Source organism: Coffea arabica, chromosome 4c, assembly GCF_036785885.1.
Source record: "Coffea arabica cultivar ET-39 chromosome 4c, Coffea Arabica ET-39 HiFi, whole genome shotgun sequence".
Taxonomy (NCBI): Eukaryota; Viridiplantae; Streptophyta; class Magnoliopsida; order Gentianales; family Rubiaceae; genus Coffea; species Coffea arabica.
The window spans coordinates 18,425,237-18,447,946 of NC_092316.1; the positions used below are offsets into that span (position 1 = coordinate 18,425,237).

General features: G+C 33.7%; 1 protein-coding gene and 1 long non-coding RNA gene across 2 annotated transcripts; both read right to left on the bottom strand.

The window, feature by feature from the left end:
* Positions 1-353: 353 nt before the first annotated feature.
* On the bottom strand, positions 354-9,910 carry LOC113740457 (alpha-galactosidase). Its single transcript, NM_001426671.1, has 15 exons — positions 9,564-9,910; positions 6,255-6,313; positions 6,030-6,086; positions 5,634-5,668; positions 5,384-5,487; positions 5,175-5,250; positions 4,843-4,901; positions 4,632-4,697; positions 4,384-4,467; positions 3,907-3,971; positions 2,926-3,008; positions 2,574-2,664; positions 2,301-2,350; positions 1,407-1,547; positions 354-760 (listed from the first exon to the last, which is right to left on the bottom strand). The coding sequence occupies exons 1-15, from the start codon at positions 9,767-9,769 to the stop codon at positions 674-676; spliced, it is 1,263 nt and encodes a 420-aa protein (NP_001413600.1). The 5' UTR covers positions 9,770-9,910; the 3' UTR covers positions 354-673.
* A 6,517-nt stretch (positions 9,911-16,427) lies between these two features.
* On the bottom strand, positions 16,428-18,020 carry LOC140004937 (uncharacterized). The gene is made up of 4 exons (XR_011812756.1): positions 17,884-18,020; positions 17,301-17,393; positions 16,643-16,959; positions 16,428-16,501 (listed from the first exon to the last, which is right to left on the bottom strand). It is a non-coding gene; the product is annotated as an uncharacterized lncRNA (long non-coding RNA).
* Positions 18,021-22,710: the final 4,690 nt, after the last annotated feature.

The following is a 22,710-nucleotide window of genomic DNA, read 5'->3' on the forward strand; positions in this document are numbered from 1 at the left end:
CTCAACTTTTTATGGGACATTGATATACTTTCTACCCTAAAACTCTTTAAATTGTCCCCCTTCTAATTATTGATAGGTTTCACAAAAGTTCAACTAATTTATGTAATCAGAAGTAATTGGACCAAAGTAGAATAAGCCAAAGAGTTTAGGGTGCAAAAGTGCCCCAGTGGTGAAATTTAGGGTGTTAAGTTGGATATCACGTAAAGTTCATATTTGAAAAGTAGAGAAATTTACCCATATTTTCATTTTCTATTTTTGTCTTCTTCAATTAGAAATATCTAATAAACTAATATGAGGGTGGTTATGTGGTTAATCAATTCGAAATTAATTTGTGACTTGTAACCCTCTCCTCTGTCTTAATGTTCTCTTTTCCTTTGTTGTATAAAGCGTGTTTTAGATACTACAAAAAATAAAGCGTGTTTTAGATACTATAGAAAAGGAAAGAAACTAGAATATACAATATACTAGTCGATGATAAATAATAGATAGACAATAGTTAATTGCTATAATAGATGAAGTTTGTTTTTTCAATAATAACTTTTCTATTTATTGACTTAATCTCTTCAAAACACATAATTGCTTTGAATTGATTCATAACATGTGAAAAATTCTTTAAGGTAATCAAATCCTTGAAAGAGCCAACCATCACTTGTCTTCTGCATTCTCCTGTTAATCACTGTGGGGTTAGGACATACATTTTCGAATCGTGGGCATCTACTGCAGCTGAGATTTGTCCTTTGACTGATTTTTCGGTTGAATGCTGAATGCCAAATAGTAATTTCAATATTGAATTAGTATAATCATAATCACAAAAATTTATTTAGCTTTTGTACTAATTTTGAATACATGACAACATATTTAGTCACCTAAGAGCCCATTTGAAGTCACGGTGGTTTATCAAAAAGCACTTAATTAATAGAACTTTTGATCAAAATACTTATTAAGTGTTTAATAATATTATTTGGGTATATACTTGCATAAGTATTCTTTTCTATTTAATAATGTGTAATTTTGAATTTCTAATATATATTTATCTCTTGATTTAGTTCAAAATTTATAATAAAATTGTTAAAGTTAATTATTTACTTTTTGAAACACAAAAATTACTCTAGAATAACCAATTTTGAGTTTACACCAAAAGTGGTTTACTGGCAAAAAACTTTACTCCTGAATTCAAGAAATGATGCTCACTAAACATGTAAAAGTGCTTTTGTCTTCCAAAAGTGCTATTTTAGGAAATGTAGTGCAACGCAAACGGGGATTGGGTTTAAGGTTCACTGCTTAAATTATGATTTTAATGGTAATTCTTTCTGGTTGGCAAATGAAGTATCATTTTATGAGTAGTTTAAAAGTATCTATAATAGCGATTGTTGCCCAATGAATTTAAAGAACCGTTGAGGTATTACCGCCCATAAGTCTCGTGCATTAACCACTGCCGTGGACGGGAGGCCTACGTCGGACCAATACGCGGTAATAGTAGCCGTGGAAGATCCTCTATTCCACAAAGCGACAGCTACTCTCTTTCCACTAAGAGGTCCAGCCCAAACCTGCAGCATTAGCAGAAAACTGATTAGTATTATTAATTAGGATTAATTTTTTATTTATCATTTGTGTATACACGAGTGATACTGTATTTATGTCACATAATTTAATTTTAAATTTAAAATTCAATTTTCAACAAGTGGCATTTATTTACAACTACCAGCGCAAAAAATGAGATAGTACATAAAAACAGAAACCATTAATTATTGCATTTGCCAAACAAAACAAAACACTTGAATTTATCAACTATGTCATGGTCTTTCCCACAAATCAAGGAAAGAAGAAAAAATGGTACTCCCTCCGTCCCACTTTGATAGTCTTGTTTTCCTTTTTCGCCTGTCCCAAATTGTAGTCCACTTTCCCATTAAGAAATGTAGTAATCTTTCAAATTATCTAAAATACCCTTATTAAATATCTTGTTATTAATATATTGTTATTAAATACTAACCCACTACATTGAATACATTGAGCTTTTTCAATACCAATCCATTAGTTGTAGCTGATATTAATTGGCACTCTTCGTGATTAGCATAAGGGTATTTTAGGAAATTATTAATCTAAATTTATGTTTCCAACCAAATTAATTACACTTTCTTAATCTGTGTGAAAAAAAAACCAAAACTAACAAAACGGGACGGAGGGAGTAATACTTATCAATAATTTGACAAATGAGACACCTAAGTTTAAAGGTATTTTGGGCACTAATGCATGAAAAATGAAGGGACAAACATGCAATCTAGATTGTTTCAGAAATTCACCTCCAAATCTCCGTAAGTCTTAACCTTGTTCCCTTGAACGCCAAGTTTATCTATAGATAAGATTTGCAATGTATTAGTCAAGATGCCATGTGAAAAAAGAGAATATCATCATTTGTATGTTTAGCTCTTTTTGTCAATGGAGGAAAAAAAGCTATAACTAATCAATTCAAGTCTCTTAAAGCTGATTAAGAAGTATTCAAGAACTCCATTTCAGTCCAATTCAGTCCAGGGTCCAATATATGCACTTGTATCGATAACTTCTTTGGTCCATACCTTGGTTAACCGCAATAACTTCCGCATTGCTTAGCAGTTGGAAAGTCGCACCGTCCATGGATCGAATGTCACAGCCAATCAGTAGAGGTGCCTTCATGGATATTTATAAGCACAAAATAATTCATAAATTAATAAACAGCCAAACAATTAATTAAATCTAAATTAGCACTATGATCAATTATTTAATATATACATCATAATATACGTCTATATGTGTTTGTGCTGTAACAAGATTATTGTTCTTGATTAATGATCATAATTTTCTTATAGTGTATAGTGGATCCCATATATACCTAGAAAAAAGGAGAAAAAAAAAAAGTAATAGCATCTTCTCACTTATTAGTGAACATACTTTTGCTAATGCCCAAATGCTGAAATGGGATCGATATTCCGTTGTAGTCATGCCTCCATTTCCCACCTCCAACATGTCTGGATCTGAAACAATTAGAGATTTTTTGGATTGTAAATTTTCGAGAGTTTTTTAGGGAAAAAATTACTGAATCACTTTTTTAGAATTGGATGTATGGACAGTTAAAAAGTGATTGACAAATATGTAAAAAGAATATTAAAAAAAAAGGTTAAATGTTTTTCTAGAAAAGAGCAATTCAAATATGGCCTTAAGTTTTCAACAAGTGTACGATGCCACGTTGTGTTAGTTTTCTCATCCGTGAGTTAATGCATGTGCATGTGTTTGTGTAAGAATATGTGAAATCCAATAACCTTCAAAAAATATTAATTTGGGAATACCAATGTAAAGACGTGTTTTCCTGTCTACACTTCTGCAAAATTTAAAAGTAGGCTTAATTGCAAATTCCCCCCCGAAAAAGTACAATTTCATGAGTTTGCCACATGAATACTCAATTGCATCAATCTTCCCACTATAGTATTGAATTTTCTTGAATCCAATATAATCAGTAAATAATTAGTCCCAATTACTCTTTCATTTTGCTGACATGACATGTACATGTTACTCATAGAAAGACTAAATGACTCCTAAATAGCAATGACTTAGTTTTGTTTTCAAAAATACCCATTTATTATGTACTTTTACACACACAAAGCAAGCTATCAATACTTGTACTAATAAACAAAGAAAGATTTTTTTTAATAAATAGAAAATTTTGAATTTAGAATCTCCTATTTAAAATTCCTTTCACCATACCATCCTGTTCCGACAAAGCAAGATAAATTTGATTGTATGGTTTTATAGTATTGTATTTCATGGTTAGTACTTGTGAATTAGCCATTGTCAGGATAATATTGAAATATAGAGTGATAAATTTGTCATTTGCACAAATGAAAATTATTATTAAACAAAAAGTGAGATAAATACCATTCCATCCACCGGGACCAGCATAAGATGCCCATTTGTCGTTCATATCTGCCCGAGAAGTCATGCTGCGCATCCCAACCAAGCCAAAAAATTAATAATACAAAAAAAATTGGTCTTAATGTTTAATTTTATATCTTTTCTATACATTCTTTATTTGAAATTTCATCAGCTCCTAATTTGTAGTGATGAAAATTTTACAATATTCACTTGTGTTGTTTAGCAAAAATGTATCATATATGGTCTTTTTTTTGGGTAACGTAAAAAAATGCAATATGCTTTTTTATTCTCGGGATGCATTGCTAGAAATATTTTTGCCCTTTTTCAAGGAGCATTGTTAAAAACATTCCAGATTAATTACTAGAAGTTGTAGCAATTGATCATCCATTTGCAACGAAATTATATATATATATATATATATATATATCAAACAACTCAAACAAGAAGCAAGTTAAGAGATGTCCTAGGTAGTATTATTACCTACTCCAACTGTCATCTATATCTCCAGTGGTTCTCCAACTGTTTCCAACTTCTTTTGCCCATGTTGCTGGATCTTCCTCTCCCCTGATATCATACACAGCGGAATTAATCAGCTGAGAAAGAATTTAAGACCATTATTTTGATGATCTTGGCTATTCATCCAAAATAATTGAGCCCCCATTTTGCTAATATAGCATTTTATGTCGAATTACAACTGACCGAATGAGGTCCATAAAACCAAGACTCACCATTCACATAGAGAGAAAAATATGGACCTTCCAGAGTTCAACAATGCTTTACTCATGATTGGATACCTATTTCACCACAAGGACAAAACACTAGATAAAAGGGCAGTATAGATACAAATTATTGGTTCAATTGGTCATCAACCAAATTTTGACACTAATTGCTTCGTTAGAGTACCATTTAGTTGGAGAGCAGTTTGTACATAATACATACCTTTCCTTGGGGCTTATGTTGTTGTTGTTACAGTTGTCATACTTTAAGTAATCTACCCCCTAATACCAAAAGGGTAAGATAGAAAGAGAATTAAAAATTTTGAATTCAGAAACACAATTATGCCAAATAGGCAGGTAGTAGAATAATTTAAGCAAATTAATGCTCTTACAAGTTAAATTTGGAGATAAAGCTTAGTGATAGGGGGAAAAATTAAAAGCAAATTTGTGATGGTAATTCTCATAAATACAGAAATATATCATTAAACAAGCACTATTGACAGAAAACACAACGAAACATGCGCCAATCAATAGAAGTAACTAGTATGTACATACCCATGAAGCAAAGGTTTTGGCATCTTGTTCTTCGTGTCCTAATGAACCTGGCATAGTTTTACTACATGTCTGAGTTCTGCATCATCAAATTACAAAATTAGAACATTAATTACCATGCTAGTGCTATGCTAGCTCGATGAAATTTAATTTGTATTCTGGTAGTAAACTGGTAACCATTAGTAGAAGCTATGGTAAAGTTCAAGTTTTACCCAGCATCAGAGTAAATTCCAAGCTTTAGGCCTTTGCTGTGAACATAATCTGCTAAGGCTTTGATCCCTGATGGGAATGTTGAACCTTTGGGAACCAAATTCCCCTGCACCCCAACACATAGCTCATATTTCAGCCTCACCCAAGAAGCTATACTATGGAAAAAGTTCTCTTTCTGATGCTAATTATCTACTATAGTAGTGTTATGTGAGCCATATAGTTCATCTTAGAGTGATGAGAAGGAGTATATACCTGTGAATCTCTGTTAAGTTCTGCCCAACAGTCATCTACCAAATATCCAAGTAGAAAATTTAGCAATTTATGATTTTATTTGATAAAAAAAGGTCCACATTCAATAACATTCTAACAATGAATTAATGGATTACTTTTTCCTATCAATGCAAAAGGTTTTTTTTTCGCATTAATAGTTTTGGATATGTCTGTAATCGCTTTTTCATTTTGAAATTTCGATTTACACATTTTGTATGCATCCTATCTCACTAGTGTTAAAACTCTTTCTTCTCTCAATCCACGAAAAGATTAGTTTCCAATTAATTTTGCTAAAAATCGTAACCCATTAGTAAATGAGCTGATACAGAAAAAAGAAAAGCATCATCCTTTTGACTTTCCACTCTTTTTTCTACGTACCAAGATTGATGTACTTATATCCCAGTGCAGCAAGCCCCTTTGATACCATTGCATCGGCTGTTGATCAAATTAAAACCAGTGAAAGGAAAAAGTCTTATAAACTTGGCAAGTTAGCTAGCAAAGTAGTTAGTGAGTAATAGTAATTAAAAATGGACTGTTGGCCATTATATACAAAAGGCCCTTTAATTTGAGTCAAAGTTTCGGGGTCCTCCACAAAAAGCTTACCTGTTTCCCTGATCAATTTCTCATCAAGATTACAACGGAAATGATTCCAGCTGTTCCACCTGATAATTGCATTTTACACAAAGTAAATGCTTAGAAATTTCACTAGGATTACTTGCTATTTCATATTTAGATTCATAAGTGTATCTTTCCATATTTATATATGCACAGACATAAGCATAATGTGCTGGATCTGTGCCAAAATCCAAAATGAAATGAGGATATTCCTTGCCCAAATCGAACCTCCAAATGAGATAATCGCCATTTGTGTATTCTTTTTAACATATCATACTCTTAGCTCATAGATTTCTTTTCTTAATCAAAAACTAGGATTAATTGGAACTTTTATTCTATTTTTTCAATCATAAAGTAGGACTGGAACTTTTATTCCTTTTTTCCCTGAAAGTTATATATATATATATATATATATATATATATATAAAACTCATTCTAGCTGAGGATATTTCTAATGCAGTAAGAACCTACGCTTTAATGGCTTACATGGTTCTGGGGGATGATGGTAGTTCTTGCATAAAATAAATCATAGCCGAATATGTTCATCTGATCTTTACTTAGCACAGTACTCAGATACTGACAACGAAATCTGACACATTGTCCTGGCAAAAATCTGACATATTGTTTTATGTTTCATTGAATAAACCCATTTCACGGGCCTATCCACGGACATGTAGAGCACCAGTATATATGTACAAAATCCAATCGAGGTCAGTGATTATCTGAGATCGATGTCTGGTAACATCTTCACCAGCATCCCCTACCCCCAGAATAAACCCTATGCCCATGCAAGGAAATGTTTTTAAATGTGGGCAGGAAAGTGAATCGAATTCGATTTGCGGTTTAACCGGTCTGATCGGTACATTTTTGGTTTAAAAGTTTAATTATTTTTTATTTAATTTATTAGTAAAAAAATTGAACAAAACTAAAATATTTGTTTTAAAAAATAAAAAATTAACGAAATTCGATTCAACCTTTCAATTTTTACTAGTTGCTGAGTTTGACTGGTTCAATTAGCTTTTAGATTAATCATTGAACCGAATTAGAGGCATGATAGTTTCATGATTCGATCGGTCAAATAAATCAATCTGATCCGATTTTTAAAATAATGGATGTAAGGCATCTATGCACCTTGAGGAGCCCAATAAATAGATATGATTATTTGGTCGCACTTGGCCATACAAATTTAATTTATTTTCTTTTATTTTTTAAAAATAAGTTGGGGGGTTTTGATTCAAAATTTATGTGCAATCATGAAGGACAAATTGTTGGCTAAGATCGGTCTGCATGAGTTTGACATCGTTTTGACCATACAACCTTCATTGAAGTTAGTTTGTTTTTAAAAAACCATGTTTGATGGTTGACATCGGCCCAAAACTTACCGGGCTAGTCTTTGCCGTCAATTGTCGAATGCAATTCGCCTTCCTCCATTGCCCCTACCAACCGCAATAGTTCCTTAGTGGTTCCTGCTTTCTTCATTGGTGAACTAACTATGAAAGAACTAACGAACCATCCTCAATTTGTTGTGTCTTTTCTACCTTATCTTTCACTTCTCTCTTTGCATTCTTTTCTAACCAAAGTTTTGGCTAGTTAATGGGCTTCTGTATCATTTTTTTTCATTTTTTTAGGGATAATGAATGCCCTAAGCCTATTAACATTTATGTCAAAAACTCAATTTTGCACCGTCTCCCAACTTAATTTGATGAACACAGCAATGCAATAAGTGAACCCTATTGTCCTTGTGACTTGTAAATGTTAGATAGTGGGAAAGGGCAATAATCGTCATAATTTAATTGATTGGTGTCAAATGTCATGGGAGTTGTAGCTACCTAAACTTGGAAGGAATATATGGGAATTGGATACAAGCAAAGTGACATACACCGATTGGGTCAAAGTCAAAGAGAAAGTAATGACCCGCAATGCCATACCAACTACCTAACAAAAATTAATATGCTTGCATCCAATCTCTAATTAAATAAAAATGACAGACATTTCTCCTCCAATTTATTGGGTATACACAAAAGGTTTCATTCCTAAAATTTTGTATAAAAGCCGTTAGTTTAACATGAAATGAAAACCAGTGATGTTTTCTAAGAGTAATTTAATGTGCCAACTAATTAATACATCCATAAAGCTCGTTGAGCTAAACTTAATTGTAATTTATGCAAATAGCTCATGATTTAATTTATATTTTTTCTTAATTATATACTACTTTCAGACGATGGAGGCTTGATTGGGACCGCTATCTGTTTTATAAATGACAAAAAGGAAACCAAAAATACGAGAATGAGGTTAGACCTTATCTCTTAAAATAGTAGTGTCTTTATCTATATATATATATATATATATATATATATATATATATAAAGTACGTGTATCTATACTTGTATCTTCTTTTTGTGGCGTCTAATTCTATATTTCTATATTTCGATTACAAGTGTTAATTATACGGTGCTGCATGCGATGCAATTAGAAAAAATTAAAACATGATGAGAACATCATATCATCTCATTTACCTTGAAAAACTAACTAATAATATCTAACTCTAACTCGTACTTACTATCATGGATTTTAGATGGTAATCTTTAGGAGAAACTAATATTAAATGTAACTTCATGCATATAGTACGTTTGGTATAAATTAAGTACACTACTAACCGTCCACTAAACACCTATTAAAAAACCCTTAGCTAAACACGTCTTAATTAGAAAAACCCTTAATTACTTGGAATGTATCTTAATTTGTAGATTCAGCAAAATACCACCGTACGATAAATTGTCGTTTGCCGACACTTTGGCAGCGTGAGGCCACCTACTGGATCTAGACAGATGGATAAAGCTTTTCAAGAACCTAACCAATTCCAACAATTTATGGCACAAATATTACTCATTTTTGTAAACAATTTTTTTCTTTGGGAAAGGTCGTCTACATTAAAAAGGAGAAAAATATTAAAAGAAAGGTTTTTTTTTTGTCCTAATAATATCCAGAACAGCTGGAAAATAGAAGAGTTAAAAATATACTAAAACAAGCAAACAGGCCAAAAAGTGCATAATGCCGGATTTAACTGTCTATGCGGAAAACTATTTTCCACATTTTTGTGAATAAATCCCTTCAACTTCAACATGCAATAGTGGGATACTCTTCTTCCATGATCCATATTACTACCTCAGAGATTTTATTCTCTTCACTTTTATCCAAACCACAAAACTGCTAATTAAGTACTAATTAACTAACATTAATATCAATTCATTAGAAACAAAACAAGAACGTAAGATTAAATAACAACTAAAAACGTACCCCATCGGAGGTGTTAGACCAAGCCCATTTGCTAAAAGGCTCCTGCGAGTGTAATCCTCGGTTCCTGGAGACTTCACCATCCGGCGAGCGGAAGCACCAACGTTTTCAACCGCCAAGAAACATAAAAACATCAATAACGAAGCTCGGAGCACCAGCTTTTGGTGGCTTTTTTTACTAGAAAAAAGGTAGTAATAAGCAGCGGCCATGGTAAATTGGTGTTGATCAATCAACTCAATTGCCACTGCTTTGTGGAGCAGAGCCCCCTAGAAGTGGTAAGGTTTAGTGTTGAGCTGAGAAAGCAAGAGTTTGATTGACAGAATTTGAATGATAAATGAACTCCTTAGAAAACAGAGTGATGGTACATATAAAGGGCCTGGTCACTGCATGAGCTGGACCGGGGGTCGACGTGTACAACTGGGCAATCTTCCTTTGGCAGTTGTTATATATATACATTTTGCGCTTTTTTCTTTCCTACTTAGGAAAATGGATACGAAGGGACGGGAGGAGGATGCTAGTTCTAAATTTAGTCATACTCAGAATAGATAATAGGAGAGAAATATAATCTTGACATCTAATGTAAGCATTAATGAACTTAAACTAAATAAGGAGTACTATGTCCCTCACATAAAAGACGTAAATTGTGGAAAGCCAATGCTATCAAGCCTCACAATTGCTTTAAACTTGGAAGGAAGATTCTGATGCTATCAATACTACAGATAATGTTCTCATATGGACAAGGGCAGGAGGCATAGTTAGAATTTTAGTACAGTTGTTCGGCTGTGTAGTTTTTACATAACATAATATATTATTATATAACTTTATTACACTCATGAATTTTATTGGTGTACACAAGTTAATGCATAAATATAATTGTATTGTAATTGTATACTAAATTATGGACAAAGTATAATAGCTGTACTGAATTGTACCTAATATACTCATCTTTGCTCCAATTCGGTTTCTCATACATACGTGATGTAAAATAAACTTTTATTCGTGTATGACGTATGTATAAATCAAGCCAAGCATCCAAAATGAACACCTTTTTGTTATAAGTTGAGAATTAATTTTCTAACGCCATCAATGTCGACGTGCTTTTTAGGCTAACAGGTGTAACAACATTTTACATGTATAAAAAGAACTTTTAAATTAAAAATTATATGTCATGAACGAAGACCTCTTAATACCAAAAAAAAAAATAAAAATTATCCTCAGACAAATTTCAAAAATTGTAGTTAAATCTGAACACTTGATATCTTTGACGAACTTTTATGTTACATATATATTGATTACCAATCATGTTTGCACATGTAATTAATCACGCAGAATCGACAGGGGGCTATGCATGTAGCGTAGCCAGCAGGCATCAAGTTGCAGAAAATGATGATTGATCACTCTTTTGGTTCTTCCTTTGTGTAAAAGGATTAGATAAAGCATCATTTTTAACTTGTAATCTGTGGTCATATGTAGTGGTGATTCAGATCCCACCAGCACCATGTCCCTCATCACATCTTCCACTTCCTCTCTCCATTTGGATCAAGTATTTAAGCCATGCTTCATCTTATGTTTTTACCAAAGGTGAAAACTATATTTTGAATTATGAGTTTTTGCAGAAAAATTTCTCAGAATATTTTTAATTATTTTTTATTTCACATATATTACATTATTTGAGTATATTTTTCTATAAAAATTTCAAAAATTTACAATTCAAATGGGCTCTTAGTGCTTACCCATTTTGATAATATACTGATTATGTAATAGTCAATCCAATTACAAATACATATAATTAATAAAAAAATTGTTTGTTACATGAATTTTTGGTCCAACAAGTACACTGGGCTGGCTATCAATAACGACATCATTTTTCCATGCCTCATATACAAATTTGCTTTCTTCTTTGGTCACTTCTCTAGAAATGTATTGGTTTTATCGCACAAGACAGCTGTCATGAAGTATACTTAGGCGAGCAATGCCGAGCAATTTCAGTCGGTCATTAGGCGGTCATTAGCAGCTGTCCATTCAATGTTTTATAGGACTACTAGTTAACTTTCCCACTTTTTTTCGGCCTATTTTTGTCCTCTTTTCCTTGTACCAACGTAAACGTTTCTTCTATTTTATGTCTACGTATGACGTAAACCCTCGACAAACTCTCTCTCTCTTTTTATATTTTTATATTTCTTTTTTGATGAATAATTTTATTGGACATTTTGTCTCTTAATCCATGTCCTTATTTTCATCTTTACTACCTGTCCCCCCAACTTTTTTGTTTAAATCTCCTCTTTCCAATCTTTTTTTCTTTTGAGGACATCTAGTGTAGCATCTCGTGCTATTCGTACTTGTGCGTTGAAAAATAACAAGAATGGATTTGGCCAACCTTTACAAAGCTAGTCATGTTATTTATATTCAAACTTTATCTGTTCTACGGTAATCCGATTAAGCAAATGATATTGAATTCTTAAATTTAAACTACAATAAAGAAAAACGAATGATCTTTCACTAATAAAAGTCTTTCGATTTTTGTGTGAAAAAGATTTGTGATACGAAAATTACAAATTGAAATTTGTAATATAGACTATTTAGATTAGAATGGTGACAGGGCAATTGTTCAGTTGATTTGATAGATACGAAAACCCCTCCCTTACCTATTTATTTTTTTGTTTGCTCTAGTTTATTAATTTAATTAAATTAAGAAGGACTTATCTTTTCTACAATGATCAAATGTGGTCCTTATTGTCAATTTTATTCAAATAATGATACAAGCTTTTTTTAATTATGAATGTTTTTTAAAATTAGGGTTAAAAACATAAAACCCCTGTGGTATAGCCATCATACAGAAAAATCCCTTGTAATTTCATATCATACGGTACCCCATGATTTGAATTATTCTGAAAAATCGACGGAAATTGTCAAATGTACGGCGTTTGTGTTAAACGCACAGGAAAGGCGCGTGTTTCTTGCGGAAAATAGATTTCGATCACAAAGTTTCACCTGATGTGCCTATTTTACGCTTCACACTTTAATAAAAAGGCCATGTAAAAAGGCCATGTTCTGGTCTTCGGCTTTGGCCAAAATTGAAGGACACAGAGCATTTGCAAGCCATTGGGTCATTGGAAGCAATCATAAAAAGATAACAAGGAAATACAACATTGGGTTAGTCTTTTCTTTACGTTACTTCAAAAAAAGGATTAACAAACTTTTTGTGTTTCTTAGCATTAATCCAGTAACAGAGGCACTGTGTCCTAGCAATTAGTACTAATACCAGTGAATTCAAAATTAAAAATAATAAAAAAAACTGAATGTGTTTACAACAATTACTAACCATAGGAGAAGATCCAAACCTTTCAGATGAAACATGAGAAGCAGCAAGTGCAGTACTTTTTCCTAGAAGGCAACTTCAGTTCTGCAAGCAAAAGGATGTCAAGTGATTGTACCAAGTTTTGCTATCATATATTGGAACCTCCAACAATGAAAAGTAAGTCAAAAGAAGAGACAAAGCATGAGCTAGCATTTTTTAAATCAGAGAATCAAGCAGACAGGAGAAAGTATGGACAAGGGGCTGGAGTGGTTGTCAGACAACCGCTTGTAAACTTTTCATGGCCAAGATGTTGTGGGCCCATCATCAACGGCCAAAACGAAATCGAACAAAATGGAGATGAGTGTAGAGGATTGTTGCTTCAATACAAGCTTAAATTTTTAACTCCGTTTGGTCTGCCCATTAAGGGTATGAAAAATTCAAAATCAAAATTTGAAAATCAACTTTTGGTACGATCGGCGGGCTTTAAAACTCTTTCAACTTAAAAGATGTGGGAAGAAAATGGCGGTAGTGGATTTTCTCTGAACACAATACATTGTCGCTGTAGCTCCTTTTGTTCTTCTTCTCTCAACAAGCTCCTTCTGTTCTTCTCCTCTCAACAAATTATTTCGCATAACATAGACATAAATTTTTGTCTTCTTTAGCTGGCCATTTTGTGACTCCAACGGGTTTGAAGAAACGAAGTGGCAGAAAAACTAAGAAAGTATTGCGTAGTTGGGTGGACAAGTTTCATAGGCAAAAGAAGAACTCTAAATTGTCTGAGGCAAGCACTCCTGAGTTGGTTAGTACCGAATCTTATTTTTGGACTTACATAACTATATCATTTCAATTGACTCTACTATCATAAGCCGACTGAGTTGTTGTATATTCTTCTCTTGTCAGTCATCAGAATCCTATCAACCTATCCAAAGCCAAACATCAAGCAAATGTTTGTCATCGAATAATTCTGTGGTAGTAAGTAGTTATTTTTATACTTTACATAATGTGCATTATAGTTCACTGTTAGTTATTTAGGTGTTACAAATTAATGTTTTACTTGTACACATTGGTTATGAAGGTGTACATATTAGTGATAGGATATTCATCACATATTATTTATTTTTGACACAGTAATATCATATTTTGTACATATTAGTTGGTACACGTTACGGCGATCTCTTAATTTAATAGCATTTACATGTTGTTGTTTTATGTATACAAACTGGTATATATGGTGTACGCATTGATTGATACCATGTACCATTGATTATTTTGTTTTGAAATATCGTTATTGCATTTGGACACATGATTACACATTTGGATAAAAGTTTTTACAAATTATTAATTTATTTGCTCACATTTATTTTTTCAATCGTACAAGTTACAATTATTTATCACCCGTTGTTTAGTTTTAACATCGTGTTATTATTCTGGTACACGGTGTATATTAGTTGGTACACAGTACAGAGATCTCTTCATTTAATAACATTTACATGTTGTTGTTTTATATGTACAAACTGATATATATGTTGTATGCATTGATTGATATCATGTACCACTGGTTACTTTATTTTGAAATATGAATAATTCCATTTGGACACATGATTATACATTTGGATAAAAATTTTTACACATTATTAATTTATTTGCTCATATTTATTTTTTCAATCATACAAGTTACAATTATTTATCACCGGTTGTTTAGTTTTAATATCGTGTTATTATTCTGGTACACAGTACGGAGATCTCTTGATTTAATAGCATTTACATGTTGTTGTTTTATGTGTACAAACTGATATATATGTTGTACGCATTGATTGATATCATGTACCACTGGTTACTTTGTTTTGAAATATGAATAATTTCATTTGGACACATGATTACACATTTGGATAAAATTTTTTACACATTATTAATTTATTTGCTCACATTTATTTTTTCAATCGTACAAGTTACAATTATTTATCACCCGTTGTTTAGTTTTAACATCGTGTTATTATTCTGGTACATGGTGTATTTTATCTTGTACACTACAAACCATATCATTTGAAACCTATTGCATAGTTACTTCAATCTAATGCATTAGTTATGTCTTATATTTATAGTAGCCCATAAGTTTGTAGTATAACTTTACAATGTATTCATTTATGGTCACGTATGTACTGAATTTTGATTTTTGTTTAGATTACTTTTGGTTGATTTTTGTTTACATATTGTTAATTCAGTTGAACACATTGTTATATATTATGTACACATTTGCATCATAATTTTCGTTCGACCTAACATCTTAAATTTTGGACACAATGTGTATTTAATTTTTACAAATTTGTTAGTTTGTTGTTATACACAGTGTTAGCATGACTTTGCAACTAATGTAATGTGCTACTTGTGATAATAGTCATTCAGTGAATCAAATTTTGGATCACCCCCAGTTATTCACTCAGATATGTAGTCTTGTAGGATGGTAAGTCAGATATTGCACTTGTGTGGATAATCAAGATTTTTGGACAAATTTACAGTATCTTATTCAGTACAATACTTAATGGTAGCCCGGTGAGGTTGGAATCACTCCTCAAATACTGAGTGCTCATAATATCCGTATTCAAGATCGTAACAATCTCCCACTTTTGCTTTCCAACGATCCTGTGAGCAAGACAAAGTACACAAGTTTCACCGAATTCTTAATGGTCAGTAATTCTTTAAAAAGCTCATTATTTACAGTTATTATTTAGAGCTATTCTAACCTTGTTACAAGACTATTGTAGGGCATGCTTTTATGAACACTGAACTTTTGATTTAAATAATTTATTGCTTGTTCAATGATTGTCAGACCCCCATTGTGGCCTCTGTTGAAAGGTCAAAGAGCAGGACTCTCATGCAATTAAGCGATGAAGAAGTGCAACTACCTACGATATAAATGGGTAGAAGCTAATTGCCTTCCATGAATATATATGCTAAACTGATGTATCTTGTGACCCTTTTGGAACTGGATTGGAATAATGTAATACTAAAATGATTGTTTTACTTTATATTAGATAGTAGTTTGAGAATTGCAATCAATGCAGAATAGTTTTACACCTTTTACTTCTATTCAATTGATTACAAGAAGTTATATATTCATCGTGGTGTCCCAACCCTGTTTGCCGCAAACAAAAAGTGAAGCATGTCCTAACAATAATGAACTTTGCTCCCAACACAAAATTCTATATGTCCCACTAGTAGTAAAAACTTCATAACTAATGAACTTTGCTCCCAACAGTAATCCCAAAAGGAGATAATTCTACACAATACAACTACAAAATTCTATGCAACACAACTCATTAATTACTAAATATTTGTCAATCATTTATTACAACAGGCTTTTTCATCGGGGAGGGATATTTAACAACTCAAGGATGGATTCGGCCCATTCGTTATGCTCGGTTGCAACCAATATAGACACATATTGCACTCGATACTTCCACATGTTATCCTATCCAAACATTGAAATAATCAGTAGCACATGTTATACATTAGTCATCATAAAAATAATTGCTACCAAAAAATTTCTATAAATCAAAATAATATATATACCTCCGTAATGCGTATGCCTAATCTTCCATTCCAGTGCTCCAGAAATTTCATTATGAGCACACCACAATCATAGCTGAAACACGAGGTATACATTGTCGTGACAACCAGATTGTAGGACATAAAAGTTTTACCTTACCATCCTAATAATATAACTTAGTATTTAGTTATATTTCTAGATAGAATATAAATAAACTCTTATTTACAGGACATATACCTATTGTGTGGAGACTGTTGAGGCACATCTGCGACTTGCAATACAAATCTCTCGAAATCCACCAACTATGCATCGTGTTGTTGGAGCAAGCAAGCACCCACATCCAAAAATAACAAATAATCTCTTGAATTTATCCCCGACCTCCATGAATATTAGCTCATCTTCTATATCATGCTAATTATACTTCTTCTTCCTAGGATAATGTGGTTCGCTATCAATTCCACCATCTCCAGTATCTTCAACCGGCACTGGCCCCTCACCTGGAATTCCAAGAGCCTTTGTTATATCTTCTGACGTTACAGGCAGTACACGTCCACCTTCAAGTTGTATGTATGAGTGAGTTGGATTGAAATTATTCACCAACCACATGCATATCATACTTGGAGAGATAGCGTATTCCAAAAATAATTGTCTGAGTTTTGATTTTTTTTCACAACACACTAAATAGTCTGAAAAACAGCCTCCAATGTTGACAAAACGAAAAACTATTTTTAACTTAATTATGGCATTTAAATTTATTCAGTTCAAAGACACGTATATGTATAAAAATATAGTGTTATCCTTCTTAGTTGATATTTCATTACTAGGAAATGAAAATTCAAAACTCAATATGTAATGCAACACTTAACTCCAAAAAATAATAAAATAAAAATCATACCTCAAATTTTGGTATGTTCCTCCTTGTTCCACCTTCAAATCCAAGTACAGGCAAAAATGCCAAGGTTGGTCCTTTAATGTCCACAAGAAAGTTCTGCCATGACAGTTATGGTCAAAAACTAAGTGCTTAATGCGGATAAGTAACAGTGAGGCCATCAAATGTATACATGCATCTAAAGTTTGTATACATGTATGATTGCGTTTTAGTAGATACAAGTTGTGGAATCATACCATGTTATAGATATACAAGCGTCACTAGTTATGGTCTCAAGAAATGATTTGGACACGACACCCTCTTATTTATCAGATTGTTTCTCTAGATGTTTGTAGAAGCAAAATTTTTCTGATTGTGATCATAATATGTGGCAGGAAACCAGGAGAAGAATCTTTCAGGAAAGAGGAAATAAACAGAATTGCTTGATGATTATGAACCTAAAACTGGATGTGTTTTGGCTCATTAGCTTATTTTCTCGTAAAACAAAACTTCTACAACAAGTTTAGGGAAGAGAGGAAAGAGTAAATTTCACTGACAAGATAAGTGCATGTTTAATGAAAGCCAAACAAAAGAAATATGGAGTGCTTACATCTGATCTAGAATCTACCACAATCCCAAGAACTGTATCTCCAGCGCACGGTACATACTACGAAAAAGAGTGCTCAAATGAAATTCAAAATGTTTTTATGATAAACACAAGAAAGTGTTCTTAGACAAGAATCTAAAAGCAAACAGTTTCTTAAATTGAACATCATATCCTGTCCTGGTAACAGTAAAATTAAGTGGAAAGTTAAAGATTCAAGAGTGCCATCTTTTAGTATTTGTATTCTACAAATAAACTGTCAGCTGAAAATCTCATACCAAGCACTTGTAGATATCATTTAGAAAATAAAAAGACAAGTACGAAAAGTGGATGGAAAAAGAAAAAAGGAAACACTAAGAACATTGAGTTCATTAGCAATGACTTCTTCAGTGGGATAGCCATTGGGGGTAAAACTAAAGACATCAAACTCTGACACTAGACATATAGCTAGTTTACCAACTTAAGAACCCAATTATCAGCTAAGACATTAGATGTATCATCTTCACTAAATGTAACCATTATCATAGTGCATTATGAACCAGAACACACTTATAAAGAAGAGAAAGGGATTGCAATGATTGCCAAAAAAAAAAAAAAAACTTACAATTATCTTGAACAGAATATAATGCAAAACTGAACAAAACAGGATCATATTTTTGTTGACAGTTTCTCATCTTTTCCTTTCGTTCTTCTAATATTGCAGGTTCTTTGGACTGATTACTAGATTTTCAATAATTTCGTAATTAAATAAATTCATTAAAATCGAAATTAAACCACAATAACTTAGGTAGCAAAAAATTGACATTAAAAATTGAAAAATTCAATCAACATAATTGAGAGGGGTAAAGAAAAATCCTAGTGAAAACGGAGACATTACAGAGAAATTACTAGTTTGTTACAAGATAAAAATAAAAAATCAGGAAGAAGACATTACGAACCTGTAATTTCTCTTTAACAACGAAATTATTACTGATTACGAACTAGTAACAACGAAATTACTAGTTCGTAATCTAGTAACAATGAAATTACTAACTAGTAACAACGAAATTACGAACTAGTAACAATGAAATTACGAACTAGTAACAACGAAATTACAAACTAGTAACAATGAAATTACGAACTAGTAACAACGAAATTACTAGTTCGTAATCTAGTAACAATGAAATTACAGAGACATTACGAACCTCCTCAAAAGGTTTGTAAGCAGGAAGAAACTAACTAAGCTTGCAACCTAAAGAAGAAAAATAAAAAAGATAACTTTTTCACAAGCATAATTTCAACAATTTTGTCCTGCCTAGCTGAGCTACCCAGCTCGAAATAAACTAAGCTCCAAAATTTCTTCAATCCATCCCATGAAAACTAATGTGAAACTTCAAGACTCACCAAAATAAGAAATTAACTCAAAAATCCCAGAAAAATTTGACCCCAATGAATTAAAAAAATGTCAAAAAATGAAGAGTATCAATGTTGCGGATAAACATTACAAGGGCAACATAGGAGCAGAAAGTGTAAAAGATCCCATCTTGCCTTGGATTATGCAGTTTCTCCTCCTCCAAAAAACACCGTGGGTCTTCTTTAGGAGGAATTCAGGCAGTTGTTTTGGAAATTAGCAGACAATGGGAGTGAAATGGGAGTGATTTTGTGGAGTGAAATGGCAGTTCTTTTGTGGAGTGATCTTTTGCATTAGCAGAGGGAAAAGGGTTTGGGAAATGGGGAAAGTGAAATGGGGATTTCTGATACAAAAGGAACTTTTCATTAATAATTTGGGCGGGATAAATTTGACGCCGTTTGACGATGATGCTTCATCCGTTTCTATAATTTTTATTTTTTTATTTGCCACTGAAGAAAACGACGCCGTTTTCTTCAGTTGATATAACTTTGCGACGTGACTTTGTTTTGGTCGTTGATGATGGACCAAAACATCTTGGCCATGGAAAGTTTATAAGCGGTTGTCTGACAACCGCTCCAGCTGTGACAGCCCCACCTCCCCCTAAGGCGAACCAGAGGGTTCGGCGGGCCGCCTGCCCAGCTCTCGCCGGGACTCAGTCGATCACTTCAAGCAACTATCGGAATAACCATAAGAATAACATAATAACGATCCAAAACCTAAACAAAACTTATCTACATTACTATCTCAAGAGGAAGTACAACCGTCGAATATACACAGGTTCCCCAATTCACCATACAACCAACCCGTGCCAAGCACTAGGGCGAGAACCATTACAAAAATCAAAAACTAGACCAAGCTAGTATGCCAAGATCCCGTCCTTGCGCGTCTTCCCCTGCTAAGGAAAACAAAACTAAAGGGGTAAGCTATATGCTTAGTACGTAAACAGGGGCAAAAGCGTAAATCTCACATATTAACAATTACACAGTAAGAGTAAAGCAAAAGCAGAAAAATAACATCACATAATAAGGATACAGGTGGCTCCAAAGTCAAGTCGTGTGCCATGCGTGACCTCCTGTCGACACTCCGTCGACCACAAATAAGGTCCGTAGAACTCCACTTGTACACTCACCGAACACCTTATCACCCTCACTGGCCAGTCACCTCACAAACTTGCCCAGGCGAACGAAATCACAAACTTGAGCTTGAGTCACAAGCTCGGGTCACAAACTTGGTCCACATACTCAGTGAACCGGGTTCACAAACTTGGTGACCTCAATTCAGGGTGGACTGACTTCGACCAAACCCTAACCGGCTCGAATAGTCCATTTAGGTATTGAGATCGGGCCCCAAACTCACAAACTTCACAAAATTATTCAAAAGTCACCCCGAGCCACAAGCTCAAGGGTTTTAGTTCCAAAATGATTCATATATATATGTCATGTACAAATATGTGCGCAAACTAGGGTTTACGTCGAGTGCGATAAAGTACACCCTCGCCTAGGTACCCTTTTCATAAATATCGAAACACATAAGCAACTAACACACAAGAGTGGCCTGAACACTTACTCAAAATACAAAAGTGGTACAAGAGCAAAATCACTTCGCGCGTGTTCGCTAGTAGTGGGCCCCACCGGCTCCGCCTAGCTCACCACTGTCTGAAATAGAAGATTGCATCACATATTATCACAAACGGCCACTAACATGCCCAAAACAAGTAAAACGGAAAAATTGGCACGCGCAAGTGCGGAAACGGCAAAAAGGGACACACGCGCACGCGCGGAACGGCAAACGGGACGGCCAAATCTGCCATCTCAAACCGTTTTGATCAAAAGTTAGGCTAGGAGTGTCGGATCAAGGTGGGTGAGACACCGTTTCGAAGCTAAAAGGAAGATCTACAACTTTAATTTAGGTATCTCAACCCAGATCTTAATAGGTATAGGTCAAAAATGCACGAAACAGTGCCAGCTGTTTCATTGCGGTTTACCAAACAGGCCCTGTTTGCAAGGCCGTAACTCACGGCTCAGAAATCGAAATCAAGAAATTCCAGAGGCGTTAGAAATATGAGACATAAGGCTAAAACTTTGATGTTTTGGCTAAGATCTGAATCCACTCAGAATAGAACGAAAATCGAGTGCCAAAATACCCGTCAGAACTGTCCAGATACAAGGCAGTTCTGACGATCGATATTGTTTGGGTCGTAACGGAAGCTACGGAACTCGGATTTCGACGTACTTTATACCGTTTCGAAGCCAAAACCGAGATCTACATTTCTTATGAAGGAATCACTACCCAGATCGTACGGTAACAAAACTGAAAAGTCACGGGCAGAAGCTAAACTAAAAACGTACAGAATCTGATGTTCAAAACAGGCTTAAGTGTTTCATCTATAACTCATGATACCCTAATCCGTTTGACCTAAAATTTTACAGGCATATTCAGGACTTAAGGGGCTACAATATTGAAGAAGGTCACTCAGCCCAGTTTCGAGTGTAACTACGTCAAAAATGTAACATACTACACCAGAATCGCAAAACAGGTTCACAAACCGTATTCTAGTACAAACATCATAAAACAGCCTACATAAGTCCAAATCCAGAAATTCCAAAGCCATACGAAAGCTTAGAAACAGGGCTACATTTCATCAGAAGACCTCAACAACCAATTCTGAAGCATTCCTAGCCAAAATAACCAATTACAGTCGCAGTTCTCAGGTTCGGGTAGAAACAGGACAGCAAGGGTAATTTCGACTTTTCTCATTCTACGCTACTCCGATTGACCTGAAATTTTGCAAGAACCTCTAAAATATCATTCCTTACAACTTTCATGTTTTAAGCTAAGGCCAATTCGGTCTCTAACTAGGAGCTAAAAATTCGGGCAGAATCATGGGTTATGAAACCCTAACTTTTCCAATTTTCTTCCAAACCAGAAATTGGTTGTAATTAATCACTTTTTCCACCTCCTAGAGTCATTATATACCATTTCTAATCATCATAGATAGCCGCACAATCATGCTTATATTAAAACAGAAAAATTCCCAAAAATAATAAAACTTCATCATTTCAACCACAAATCAAGAATTAATCCATAAACTTGCACCTTATACTACCACTAAGCATGATTTAAGCATCAATTAAAGGAGGAGGGTGGTTCTTCACAACTTACCTTAAAAGCAAGAGAGAGAGAGCTATAGGTCCTCCTAGCTTTTCCAATCACTCCACCAATCAACTTACTAACACTAATTGAAGAGCTTTTATGGAGTAAGTTCAAGTTTCAATGGTTGGTTTTGATGATTTGGAGCAAAATGGAAGCAAAACTTGAAGAGTTTCTTCTTTTCTTTTTGAGAGAGAGAGCAGGCCAAGCTTGAAGAAAAATGGAAGATATTTGGTAAATTTTTGGTTTTATTTAGTAATTGGTAAAAGATTGAATAGTGGTCTTATGTAAGA

Coding starts and splice junctions, on each gene's coding strand:
- LOC113740457 (NM_001426671.1), bottom strand. CDS start 9,769: ATGGCCGCTGCTTATTACTACCTTTTTTCTAGTAAAAAAAGCCACCAA. Junction 6,087..6,254: donor GAAATTGATCAGGGAAACAG/GTAAGCTTTTTG, acceptor TTTGATCAACAG/CCGATGCAATGGTATCAAAG. Junction 3,972..4,383: donor ATAGATGACAGTTGGAGTAG/GTAATAATACTA, acceptor TGGGATGCGCAG/CATGACTTCTCGGGCAGATA.